Raw genomic sequence first — 14,894 nt, 5'->3', positions numbered from 1 at the left:
TAGCTCTCCTCCACTGGCAACTGTACAGCTATGATACGGTTTTATGATGTCTTGCTTGTGCTTTCAAATGCCATTATTGCTGTTTTGCCCATCTCTTCTTTGGGGACTGAGAGTGCGCCTTCCGTTTCCTCCTAACTCAAATAATAGCCAAGACAGTCCTCCTCTCAGCCTGAGCTGCACTGATAAGTAGCTGGCTCCCAGCCACCTCACCTGAGGGTTGGAAGTACCAGGGAGACAGGAAGCACTGTGCAACTAGGCTTTGCCTGCACCCCAGAGACCCACGTCTATTGCCCCTCTAGTCAAGCTGGACAGCCCATTGTTTCCTGAACACAGCCTGTGCTTTTCCATGTCCACATTTGATTATTTTGTTCTGACTGCCCAGGATGCCCAGCTCCTGCCTCTATCCCTACTTTTAAATACTTTCTCATCTTTCAAAGATGTGTCAAATGCCACCCATCACCCTGATGAGTGTTTCTTGCAAATTTTTGTCAGCGCTCTCTCCTGTGCATCTCTACAACTCTTGCTTCATAGCACCCTTAGGTGACTTCACACATTCTTCTTTGTATATGCTCATTTACTTTTTTTCCTTATTGTTCGGCCCCTCTAATAAACTTGAGATGTGTAAACTTGGGCAAGTTTTTTAAGCCCACTGTGCCTATTTTTTTCATTCATTAAATGAGGATTACAATAGCAAAATTGGTTTCAGTATTAAATAAATTAATGTGAGTACAGAACTTAGACGTGTGTCTGGTACATAGTAATATTATATAAGTTATTCGTTTTGTAATAATATTGTTACACCTATCATATATGTTATAAACATGTATGTGGATGTCAGTGTTTTTTTCAGAGAAATTTATGCTTCCTTATAGTCCCATTTCCTAATATATTTTCTGCTATTTATCAGGTTATGAATAAATGTTTTTAAATAAGTAAATAAAAAAATAAAGCTCCTTTGTGATTGTTATAATTCTTTAGAGCTTGAACTTTTTCTAAAGATATTGCTTATTTTGATGAGCAACTCAACTTTTTAGTATGGCACATTTCTTTGTAAAACTTCAAAATGTCCTCAAACATAGGGCATAATATTTAATTTTTTATTCATTCACTTAACTCAGCTGTTAATAAATGCAAATCCCAGGTAAAGTAATTCCGTCTTTATCTTACTGTTTTAATTTCATGATTCATAGCAGTGTAAAGTGGCTCAAATGTCTGGATAGAATGTTAATATGTAATGCTAGAAAGCTAGATAACCTAGTAATTCAGTAATCATATTTCTGTGTTATGCCATTGTTGGTTTTTATAGAATTTTACCCTAAACACTTTCAGAGATACTTTCAGACAAAATGAAGAACATTAAATTCACTATCTAGTAGCATGTAAATTTCTTTTTAAGTTTTTATATATTGTATTTTTTTAAAGAACTTTTAGACTTACAACAAAATTGAAAGGAAGGTATAGAGATTTCCCGTATACTTCTTGCCCTTCCACATGCATAGCCTGCCCCACCATCAATATCACTCACCAGAATGGTACTTTTTTTTTTTTTATCCAAGGAATGAACCTACACTGACACATCATAATCACCCAAAGTCCATAGTATACCTTAGAGTTCACGCCTGGTGTTGTACATTCTATGGGTTTGAACAAAATTATAATGACATATATCCAACATTATAATAGCATACAGAGTATTTCACTGCCCAAAAAATATTCTGTGCTGTGCCTATTGATCTCTCCCCCTACCCCACCCCGGAGAACCACGGATCTTTCTGCCATTTCCATACTTTTGCCTTTTCCAGAATGTCACATAGTCAGAATTTTATAGTACATAGCCTTTTCAGATTAGCTTTTATCACTTAACAATATGCATTTATGATTTCTCCATGTTTTTCATAGCTTGAGAGCTCATGGGTTTTTAGTGCTGCATAGAATTCCATTATCTGGAGGTACCATGGTTTCTTTATCCATTCCTGTACTGCAGGACAGCTTGGTTGCGTCTAAGTTTTTGTAATTATGAATAAAGCTGCTGTAAACGTCCATGTACAGGTTTTTATGTATACCTAGGTTTTCAACTCCTTTGGGTAAATACCAAGAAGTGAGATTCCTATGCCATATGTTAACAGTATATGCTTATTTTGTAAAAAAACAAACAAAAACAAAAACAAAACTGCCAGCTTGTCTTCCAAAGTAGCTATACCATTTTACATTCCTACTAGCCATGGATGAGAGCTCCTGTCACTCCACGTCCTCACGAGCATTTGGTGTTGTCAGAGTTCTATATTTGGGCTATTCTAATAGATATAGAGTAATATCTTATTGTTTTAATTTGTATTTCCCTGATGACCGATGGTGAGCAGCATCCTTTCATATATTTCACATATTCTTGTGCCATCTGTATGTATATCTTCTTTGGTGAACTGTCTGTTAAGGTCTTTGTTTCATTTTTAAAACTTGTCATTTGTTTTCTTACTATTGAGTTTTAAGTGTTCTTTGTGTATTTTGGGTAACAGTCCATTATCAGATGTATTTTTTGCAAATATATTCCCTCAGTCTGTGGATTGTCTTCTAATTTCCTTGATGTTGTCTTCTATAGAGGAGAAGTTTCTGATTTTAATGAAGTCCAGCTTAATAATTGTTTCTTTCATGGATTGTTTTTGTCTCATATCTAAAAAGGCATCACCGTACCCACGGTCATCTGGCTTTTCCTACTTTATCTTCTAGGAGTTTTAGAGTTTTGCATCTTACACCTAGGTCTGTGATCCATTTTGTGAAGGGTTTGAGGTCAGTCTCTAGATTCATTTTTTTGCATGTGGATATCCAGTTGTTCCAGAACCATTTGTTGAAGAGACTACCTTTCCCAATTGTATTGCCTTTGTTGCTTTGTCTAGGATGAACTGGTCATATTTATAGGGGAACTTCTTTTTAATTTAAAGAGACTATTTTAAACTTCATGTATCCTATTGTGAAGCCATTTTTCAGTCAACTGCCATGGCTGGCCATTTGGAAATAAATAGCTGTCTACATTTAAAAGCAGAAAAATGCTTTCAAAAGATATGCAAAAGTAAAATTGAAGGGGAACTGCAGTGGGCAAATTTATTTAAACTTCATATAAGGTTATACACTCATGGAGTTCCAGATGAAAATGCATTTTAGACACACCCTGATTTCCATTACGGTACTCCCAGTTTCTTTAAGGCTGTGAATGTGAAGATTAGGAATTATTTTCATGAGTGAAATATGCTAAATAAATCACTTGGAGTTTAAAAATGCTAAGCTACCACCTCCCATAAGCAGGTTTGGAGTTCTCAGTGGCAGAATGAAGTGGGATGAGCGTCATTTTACAGTAATGATAGACTATGAACAACAGCACCCTGAGTGTCTTGGCGCCCCCCCCCCACACAAGATAAAATGTATTTAATCATTACAAGTTAAAAGCTTTCAGATTTCTGGGCTAAAGAAAATGACATTTTTCTTCCAAAGCGAGATTATTGGTTTTATTGATTCTCCTCTATTTTGATTTTACATGTGGGTGGATGGGAAGTATATTTCTTTAACATATAACAATGCCGTTTCCTCTATTACAAAAGTTTTCCATTTTATTTTACCTTAAATGTATTGAAAATTTAGTTTCAACAGGTTCTATTATCAACTTATCAAATTTATTCTACTACCATTTTTTGTTGTTTGGGGTACATAAAAATAAATTCATATTTAGGTAAGATCCAAAAGTGTACATCCTGTCAATGTACTTAAAAAGTTAAATAGAATGTAAAGGTCTTCTGATAACTGATTTGAATGGAATCTGGTAAATTGAGCTGGGGTGAAAATGGTGGCTTTTAATAAGGAGAATTATTGATTGAGGATACATGTGCATCTCCCAGGTTTTTCTGATTATGAGAAAATTTCTCATAATTTATGATCTTACTGCTTTGCTGCTGAATGATTTTGATAGTGTTATTAGTTAAATTCCACAATTTAAATATAAAATTATAAAATGGGAGGAAATACATAGAGTACTGCGATGTGTTTCAGTATATAAAAATATTGAATCAACATATATAAAGTATGTTTTTTTGTATACTTTTATTTGTAGTGACTTTTTTCCATGGGAACAGCCTCTTCTGAATCATTACCTGCCTTCAAATTGAAGTTGGAGGATAGAATTTTATTTACTATCCCACCATGTCTTCATTACTTTATGATTCACCTTCTCTAACTGTTTATCTTTCATGTTTTAAATGCTCTGATCAATAAGAATTGACTCTTCTAATTCTGTATTTTGAAGTGAGGGATTATTCCAGCCGCATAAACACCTACTTGGAATAGACTTGCAACAATATAAGCTTTAAGAATCATTTGGTTTAATTTGTCAAAAACACTTATTTTTTATAGTAATAATATAAACTTAAAGGATCTTTTGTTTCATTTGTCAGCTAATACTTATTATCTGACCAATGAAGAGTATAATCTTTGGTGGAAACTGCTGGGTAATTTCTGTTTGTTTCTGGCTTGGACTTCAGAAACCACTTGCTCCTCTGGTTTTAGAGAAATGAAATGTCCAACAGCTGAGGAGATGACAATTCCAGCCTTATATTATTCAGCTTTGTTTTTTCCATTGGTTCTCTTTGACCCTCACTCAGATTATCTAAGGCTTAGAAAACCAGGAGAAAAAGTGTTTTTTAGTAATAATCAACATACATGTAAACCTGGCCACCTCTCTACTAACTCCAGTCTGCCAACTTGGAAATATGTAAATCCATCCATTATTTAGTGTCTATTTCATTTTCCTCCAAATGAAAGCATGTTTTTTAAATTTGATTTTATTGGAGCATTCAAAATAGCATAATGATTTATACTTTTGACCTAATAGTATTTTGTGTTTCCTCAACAGAACTTTACCTTTTTTAACTTATGATTTTGAAACATATTTTAGAATTGTGAATAGCAAAGCTTTATGCTGCTGTCGTGTATGTGTCTTTGTTCTTCTTACAGGAATAGAAAAACAGAGTTAAGGTAATGAATGCAGCAATCACAGGTTCATGGTTTATTAAAATCAAATTCCTTAATCTCTTCTTAACTACTCCTCTGGGTACTTTGAGCCTCATCCATGGCCAATTTACTCTTTCCTACTTTTGGCGAACCCAGTAAGATACACCTTTCTGAGTTAGCACCTGTGTTCCCTTACATCATTTTATCCTGGAGGAAGGCAATCTAAGTTTATTAGCCTAAACAAGTCCTTGTTGTAATATCAACATTGTAAAATCAAATATAAACCATTTGGGAGTTAAACACTGTAGAATCACTTGAGAAACCCTTTTCCTCAACAACCCTGCTGACATCCAGGTCTTAGGGTGCTCTGTATATCATAGTCCCTGGAAATGGTGCCCTGGGAGAAATTCCATGTACAGCCTACACAAGCATACCCAAGAGCCCCGCTTAATTTCCATTAACTTAATATTGATCACCATCACATCTGTCTTATAATTCCTCACATTTTAAAATAAACATATTTTTTTATTGTAAGCTACAAAAATATCCCTACTATATATTTGGAGGTTTTTGTTTTTATTCTCTATATTCCTACTTGAATAGAATTGATCTTTACTCAATCTTATAACTGAATATAAATTTTTACATAAACATAGCTTAATAATATGAAAAATAATGGGGCAACGTGAAAGGGTATTCTGTCATAAAGTAATGATCTTAATGAAGATAATATGGGAAACCAGTTGTTTAGCGCTTTCTATGTGGCAAGCTCTGTGCTAAGTACTTCATAAATACTTTCTTTTTTAACATTCACAATAACCCTATAACATTAGGTATATTTATAGTCAGTTTTACATCTGGAGAGGTCAAGAGTGAGAAATTGCTGAATCTCATGTGGGTAATAAATAGAAGAGTAAGATTTTAATCTAGATTTGTCTGACAATACTTCTAGACTCAAACTCTTAACCTATATAACCTAAATGTACTTATAGATGAGGTGCTTAATAGCAATACCAATCATCATCATTACTGTCATCTACAAAGATTTCCAATATTCCACAATTGAGATATAATAAGCAAAGGTTGATTCCACTCTTTGTATTGAAATTCACATAATCTCCAAAAAATTCACCTGCTTTTTCATTGGGTAGCTTTGCTCTTTGCCCTCTGCGTATGGCCTGCTCAACCTACTTTTGCTTGCACCGATTCTCCTTACCAAGAATATCCACATTCTTTCTTCTTCCACCAATTCATCTATTGTTTATTCATCCACTAGCTCAACAATCATGCATTAGTTCCTGGAACTAGATTCAAGATTGAGCTCTCAAATTTTACCCATTTTTCAAATTTCAGCTCTAGTTATTCCAAACGAGGATAATTTCATTATTTTTATCTTCTATTGCACTCTATAGTCAAACCAAACACTTAAGCGACTATAGTTGTTTTGTGCATTTCACTTTTATTTTCCTCCTAAATATGCAGCATCCTGGAACATATTATATGTAACGTATTTTGTATACCCCCTAGAAACTTGCCTGGTGTTATAGTATTATGCACATAGCAAACATTCAATAAGTATTTATTGACTGATTGACCAAGGTTGGTGATAATTGTCATGCTCGAAAATGTTAGATGGCATGTACGGATACATGCTAAGAATTTCCCTGAGCTGTGCGTGTTTTCATAAGGTTGCCTGTACCAGAAATTCATTCCTCCTCAAGATGCTTTAGTTGCATTCTGAATACCATTCTGAAATCAAGTAAGGTTCATTAAGAATGAGTCTCTTAGGTTTGACCTTTGACCCCTGTGATTACGTCCTCCTATCTTTGACATATTTCTCTCTCTGTTTTTCTTTCTTTTACTAAACCCCTTCTTGTTGCCGTCTCCATTCTGTTTAACTTCATTTCTAAATGATGGACACAACTATCTGGTTTTTGTTTTCAGTGTATTGTTCAGAAGAACCTACTACCCAATGAACCCATGTAATTTCATAGCAACCTTTTAAAAAAATTTTTCATTTCTAGGAAGGAAATATGGTAAGATTTGATTAAATGTAATTTATAGTTTACTTTTCAATTGTTTGTATCTAAGCACTTTTTTGGTATCTTTATAACTTAAATGGGATTTTGTACTTATTCTTCAATTCAGTTCTATCAGCCTGTTTCATAGTTAAAAGTCTTGTTGACTTAAAAGTTTATTTGACCACCATACAATTAACTGATTTCTGTTTTTTCAAAGTGGTAATCTTCTTAACTTCATAAAGAAATGGGAAGAATCACCATTAATGGCCATATACCCATTCCAAATACATTTTCATAATGCTACATGAAACAATGCAAAGGATATCTAAAATGTTGATATTTTATCTTGACCTCGGATTCTGACCTCCAGTTTCATTGAAAAGATGTTTTTAATCAGTGTTCTCATCTCTAAACGGCAAGAGCTCTCTAGAGGGTACCAGATAGCATTGAGCTGAACAGAAATCCACATCTGACCCCTTTCCTCTAGCCTTTGGCATCAAAGCTGTAAAAAGTCTTGTTCATCTTATCTCCTTGATATTTATTAAATCTGCCTTCTTCATTAAATATTTTCTTTCACTAGTCCTCAATATCCTTCATCTTGACTATCTAAACAGCCTCCTCTCCCATGATTACCAGAATTCTTTTTCTAAAAAAAAAAAAAGGCAGGAACATACTACTTCCCACTTCTTGGGAAATAATTACATACTCAAGAACCTTATAAAATAAAATAAAATAAAATCATAATACCACCACATCTTGATATTCAAATATTCCATCAACCTAATCAAACCAAATAGGAGCCATTCACCAGGCCTTCCTACTGTTTCAGTCATGTTTGCCCATCAGCCAGAAATTTGTTTCCTCCTTTTTTTTTTTTTGCAGATTAAAACCATACTTATCCTCTAAGACTCAGCTCGAATACCACCTACCCTGAAGTGTTCTCTGTTCCATCCACCTGATGGAAATGATTACATGTTTCTTATAGCCTCTTTCAAGTATAAGTATATTTTAAAAGCTTGTTTCATTTTGCCTTAGCTATATTCCTTCTCTTCTCCACAGTTGTAAAATACTTGAGGTTTGGGAGCATGAATTTTCATATTGGTATATCCCACTCGGCTTGGTACCATGTTCTGTGCATATGTGCTCTGGATGTTATTACTTACCATCTTAATAGCCCTTGCCTGCAATAAAACACTTTCGCTGACATCTTTAATTCATTTTTTGAAAAATTTTAAATGCAGTTGCCCTATTCACATCATGGTTCTTGAAATTCTATACAGGTTGCCTTCCATCCTTCACTTCCATTTTAAGAATCTTCAATCCAGTTTGAATTCATTCAGTCTGTTATAATTCCCTCACCAGGGTCACCAGTGACCTTGATTGAAAAACACTGTGAACTGTTTTCAGAGCTTTTTTTTTTTTTTTTACATTCTTGGTGAATCATTTAATATTGGGATTTACTTGAGACTTTCTGTCCTCGTCCATTCAGGTTGCCATAACAAAAATTCCATAAACTGATGCTAATAAGTAACACTTACTTCTCCCTGTTCTGGAGACTGGGAATTCCCAGGATATGGTCCCAGCAGATTCAGTGCCTGGTGAGGGCACTGTCCCTGGTTCATAGATAGCCATCTTTTCACTGTATCCTCATATAGCAGAGCGGGTAAGGGATCTCTGTAGGTTACTTTTATAAGGCACTCATCCCATCATGAGGGCCCTTTCTAATGACCTCATGACCTCCCAGAGGCCTCACCTCCTAATACCATCACCTCGAGAGAATTTCAACATATTAATTTTTGAGGTAGATACATTCAATCCAAAGCATTCTCTCTCATGATTTTTCTGATATCTCTCCCTCCAAGTTTTCCCCTTTGCATTTATGACTGCTTATTCTAATATCCTTTGCTGAATCATGGAATATAGACCTCAGAAAAGTTTGAAGCAAATGATATATCCAGGAATCATCATGATATAGATATAAATTAAAGACAATTTTGTGAATAAGATCACCTAGAGTAAATGCATTCTGTGACAAGAGGAAAGGGACAAGTATGGAACCCAAGAAAAGCCAACTTGTAAAGAGGGTTGGGCAGTACAGAGTATAGATCCCATATAAAAACAACTTTTGCTTGGAAAAATATCTAAAGCCTACATTTTATTGTGACACATTGTTTTAGTATTACATCAGTGTGTGAACAAGAGAATAATTTATCCACAGGTTCCTTTCAGATTTTGGATTCCATAGTTTTAAATGAAGATAAGCATTTTTTACATTTACAGCTACAATCCTAACAAAAGAATGAATTTAAATTTCGTCATTCCCACTTTAGTGACGGAGATGGCTGAAGTCAAACCAAGTATATGGTCCAACAAAGATGCAGGTATCTCATCAATGAAGGCACAACTGTGGTGGGTTTGAAACAAACACCACCAAAATAGAGTGAGAGTGTGGTTACAGGGTCAGGTGCTAAGCCTGAGTCCTTAGTTGTTGTTAGAGCTGCATCATGGGCAGAGATTAAGATCAAAAGCCTGCCTTAAAAAATGGAGCATATATCCTCAGGTTATTCTAACAAAATTTTAGTCCATACTCAGGAAAATATCCACATCCCCCCTCGCCCCCGCCGCCCCAACAGCTCATCTCTTTTATTCTTCTTTATTCTTTTCCCAATCATGGGCAGACTTCCTATTTAATTTTTACACTCAAGATTTCAATTCCTATTATATAAAGAGAACTTCATAAAAAATCATATGATTTTGCTTTTATATCATATTCCTAAAGGCCTAAGGAGAAACAAATTCTCTTAAAAGATGTAATGAGAGCTAAGATAATATAGTCTTACTATGCAGCTTTGAAAAAAATGTTCTAGGCTCTAATATTATTATTCATGGCTTTAGTAAAACATTGTTCATTATTCCTAACATTTAGGAAGTATATCTTTATTACTTCCATTGGAATATGATCTCAGATTCTGCAGCTTAGTGTATTCATTTGGGATAAAATATGAAATATTGCAGGGCCAATTTATTGCTCTTCAAACATGTATGTGTCTTCTTACTCTCATTCCACAGACTGCCATGTGCTTTACAGCTGGCAAAATCGTTTATAATCAACACTATGGCAAGTTGGGCAAGAGTTAAGCTAATTATAATATCTTCAGAATCTCATAACAAGATTTGGAAACCAACTGCCATGTGAAGATTGTTTTTATTCACTCCCACAAAATCAGAAAATTATGATCAATTTGTACAGTGCTAGATGCCAAAGCCATGTGGAGCTTTATAAACCTCAGTCAACAAGAAGTTCTCTTTTTAGTTTATCTTTGATAATGAATGATTTTAATTTCATTAAACATTGTGTGCTGCAAGGACTATCTGTGGGCTGGAATATTAAATTGAGCATATTGAGCTAATCGATTTTATTATTTAAGTTGGATTTTTCATTTAGAGAAGTGGGACTCAAGGCAAGTATCAAGATAAGTTTTTAATCCAATCGCCTCACAAAAAAGCAAATTAATAGAATTTTTCCCTGATCATCTGATTATTTCTTAATTCTCCATTTCACCTCTAAGGACTGGGTTTGTGTAGCAAAGTAAAATATTGTATTCTAATCATTTTATTATTTTGTCTTCTCTCCCCATAGAAAGATGATAGTTGTGAGAATGAAAATTATGCCTTTCTTTTATTTTTAACTTATTTTCCCTAATTGCTAACAAAGCAGTTAGCACATACTAGGTCTGCATAAATATTTAACAAATTAATGAAGTCAGACTCTAGCCTTAGAAAAAGGAACTTATTAAAGAATTACCTTTTTCCATTCTTATCTCTATTATCTTGTAAATTATCTAAGTCTTTCTAATAACAAAATTACAATGCCACACTTCAATCAGATAGAAAGTTTCTATTTCAGTTCTTTTTCTATCAGCAGAACTTCTAGAGGCACACAGTTGAGAAGAAATAAGTTAAATAATTATTGATTTATTATTGATGATTCTCCCATCAAATTGAAGTGATCACTGAGCTTATTAAATGCAGATCTGTATTTTATAGGATGTGCAGGTTACATTTATTGAACACTTACTATGTGGTAGAGGTAATATGTGTTTTGCTTACATTATCCTAACTTAACCCTCTCAGCAAACTGATGGCACACATATTCGCATTTGGCAGAATAGAAAATTGAGATTTAGAGTTCAGTACCTTGCCTGATACCATGCAGCTAATAAATACTAGAGCTGTGATCTGTCCTGAGATTGACTTCACCATCCGTCCTCTGCTCACTGCACCACACAGCCAAGTACTAAAGTGAGTATATGTCAGAGTGCCTCACGCTTGTCTTTCGAGCCATCATTGATTTCATTCAACAATTATTAATATGTCACAAATCTAACATATTCTTGAAGATAAATCTGATTTTAAGTGTAAGGAACTCAAGAAACATTTGTTTTTTAATTTAAATAGTTCTAAAGATCCTCTCATTCCTGAGAAAACAATTAATCCCTGCATAGCCTGATATACAAAATGTCAATTTTACATAATATTTATGAACCTGCTCAAATCTGTCAAACTTAGCTACTTTTTAAATTTGGAAACCTTCTTCTTTCAATATATTTTTGGGTTTGCTTGCTTGTTTATTAATACAAATGTCATATAGCTTGTTATGACACAAAAATGATTCCATTAGATTGTAACCTCAGTGCACACACATACACCCACACACTTGTCCACAGTCTCTATTAATTCACACTGATTTTGAGCTCATAATGCCTAGGCTTGTAAATAGTATATAGGAAATTTTCACATAATTTCTGAAATCTTTGAAAACCATCCCTGTTATCTAAATAGTAAAAAGTTCCTTGATATGATTTTAAGAGTATTATGGATTTTTTTAATGTATTCTTGATCTATCTTATGAAATAAAGAGGTCAGGCTAATTGGAAACAAAGAATGGCTGTATTAAACAATGCATGTAATACCAAACCATGCAAATATCAATCAACATGTCAATCTCCCCTGTAAAGTTACATGACTTTTCATATTAGCATTTGATTGAGTCCACCAAGGGGAGAATATGATGTAAATATAAAATGACCTTCTGAATCAAGTACTAAAAGAGTACTAAATCAAGTACTAAAAAAGTACTAAAGAGACTTTTATTTTCAAGATTCCACTGTAAATCAAAGACCATGTTGTTTCTCTGGGTAGCATTAGTTAAAAAGAAAGAAGAAATAGTGAAGGAAAGGAAAGGAAAGGAAAGGAAAGGAAGGAAGGAAGGAAGGAAGGAAGGAAGGAAGGAAGGAAGGGAAAAAAAGAAAGAAGAAAGAAAGAAAGAAAGAAAGAAAGAAAGAAAGAAAGAAAGAAAAAGAAAGGAAGGAAGAAAGAAAAAGAGGGAGGGAGGGGGGAGGGGAGAAAGAGAGAAGGGGAAAAAGAAAGAAAATAAATAAATTCCATTGGGGTCCCATTGGCCAAAGTGAGTGACCAACCAAGTTGATGAAGTCAATATGCAGGTCAAATACCTTTGCATACCAAAGCTATTATAAATTTAATAATGGTTCAATATGGAAGCTTCTAATTTTTAAAGGGACATTCCCAATGCAGAGCAAATGGACTAATCATTTCAGCTTTAATAAAAACAAAGCATAAATCATTTGAATAATCACTTGCAGTTCATGGTAACAAAATGTGACCTATGTTAATGCAACCAATCTCCAACTGTTTCTCTAGATGCTTTCACACGGAGTTGTCACTGGTATTACTTACCTTTCTCTAGGAGCATGAATATGTTCCACTACCGTAGACCCCATGTCTTCTGCAGAGATTATAAACAAAGACTAGCAATTCAGAGATAACAGATTTCTGTCTTTTCTCAGTAATCCTCCCTTCTAAGTGTAGTGGAACTGACTTCAGAAAAACAAACATAAATCCACTTACTTTGTTTCTTTTTTCTTTTTAAAGATGGAAAATAAACCATTCTGCAATTCCACTGTCTTTCACTGTATTATAACACTTGATGTAATTAAGAATGTCTTTTGAACTGATAAAAGATACAGAAGTGTTAAAATGAAGGAAAGCTTATGGCTTGTTTTTTTTTGTTTGTTTGTTTTAAGATTTTATTTGTTTATTTGAGAGAGAAAGAGAGGGCATGAGCAGGGCAGAGGGAGAGGGAGTAACAGACTCCTCACTGAGCAGGGAGCCAGATGTTGGATTCAATCTCAGGATCCTGGGATCATGACCTGAGCCGAAGGCAGACACTTAACCAACTGAGCCACCCAGGTGCCCCGAAAGCTGATGGTTTTTAAGAGAAATAGTTGTGTTCAATTTTATTTAAGACTTACTTATTGCAACTAAATTTCATGACTATTGTTTTGAATCTTGAAGTAGTTGCTGTAAGTTTCATTTTTAAATTAACTTATTGTCTATTATAAATGTTCTATTGCCATGGTTATACTTTAATACTTTGTGTCATTGAACACTTGTAGATGGCACAAATAGCTAAGATATGTAGTATAATCAAAGTATTTAAATAAAAACTAAAACAATTATTTCCACAAGTATTAACTTTCTATTTGGTGTATGTAGATGCAGCGGCATAAAGATTAATGGTTATTATTAAAAATTACATTCACTTTTTTCAGATCCCAGAAGTTAGAAATGATGAGCAAGAAAATGACTATGAAGATGATATTACCTCCATTTTTACATATTCTCCCAGTAAGTGTTCCTGGATGTTATGAATATATGTATATATGTAACATCTATATTAAGGTACAGGTAACCGGTAAAATAAGACTGAAGAGAGCATAGGAGAGCATGGAAAGGCATTTAATTAACTGAATGACTTTTGATTTATAATATGGTAAAGATGTTACTACATTATCTTGCTAATTTAAATAGCTCTGTTAAGTTCAGTGTTAAATAATCAAACACCAGTCTTTCCTACCCAGAGAGAATACACAGGTCAGGTTGATACAAATATTCTATCTGACAACTCTGTTTTTTCAGTTTTTTTAAAAACAAAGTCACATTCTTTTCCGATCTTAGTTTTCTCTGCTAGGCAACGAGAAGCTTGGACTGCAACTCTCTGTAAGGTCCTTACTGGCTCTAATAGGATGTAATTCTATACTCTAATGTCTGAAGACTAATTCAGTCTTCCTGCATGTGTATAACTCTACCCGTTATGCCAGATTCCACCGATGTACAATAGCTTGCTCTGTATATTGACCAGTACGTCTGATTGGCATCTCCCACTCACCATTTCCGAATCCAGAAACCCTAATGCCTGACCCTTTCAAACCTACACTATCTGCTGACTTTCCCATCTCAGTAAGGGAAAATTCTTTCCTTGTTTAATTCCGTCCCAAAAGCTGGGAGTTTCCCTTGGCTTTTTTACTTCCTTTCTCACTCCACATCCAGTACAATCAGATAGGACTGTTGACTCGGGCTTCACAGCTTAGCCAGCGTTCCGCTGTTCCTCACTCTGCCGTGATTTATCCTAGTCCACGCTGCCGTCAGCTCTCCCCTGCATTATTGCCATAGCACAGTGGTTCTCGATGAGGGACTATTTCTCATTCATAACAGAGGATGCTTGTCAATGAACAGAAGCTGTTTATTACCATGACTTGAGAAGGGAGGTTTACAACTGGCATTCAGTGGTGGACACCAGAAATTCTACTAAGTATCCTACGATGCACAGGACATACCCCACACGACACAGGACTATCCCATCCGAAATGTCAGCAGTACTACTATTAAGAAACCACGAGTCAGCAGCTTCCACATTTGCCATATCTGATACTCTGCGCTTCCAGAAGGAACTAATAGCTTTTCTGTTCCCAAATTTCCCAGTACCTTCCCATCATACTTATTCTCATCAGGATCTAAAAA

At 34.7% G+C, this 14,894-nt stretch overlaps 1 protein-coding gene across 1 annotated transcript in view; it reads left to right on the top strand.

Annotated features, from left to right (window-relative positions):
• Positions 1-14,894, top strand: part of BANK1 (B cell scaffold protein with ankyrin repeats 1) — a 283,522-nt gene that overhangs the window by 223,098 nt on the left and 45,530 nt on the right. Inside the window, exon 9 of the mRNA XM_040625306.1 lies at positions 13,646-13,721. Within this exon, the coding sequence (XP_040481240.1) occupies positions 13,646-13,721 (76 nt within the window). The remainder of the gene's footprint in view (positions 1-13,645; positions 13,722-14,894) is intronic.

Source organism: Ursus maritimus, unplaced genomic scaffold (assembly GCF_017311325.1).
Source record: "Ursus maritimus isolate PB19 unplaced genomic scaffold, ASM1731132v1 scaffold_8, whole genome shotgun sequence".
Classification (NCBI taxonomy): Eukaryota; Metazoa; Chordata; class Mammalia; order Carnivora; family Ursidae; genus Ursus; species Ursus maritimus.
Note: the sequence above shows the minus strand (reverse complement) of the source record. Positions and strands in the feature narration are given on the sequence as shown.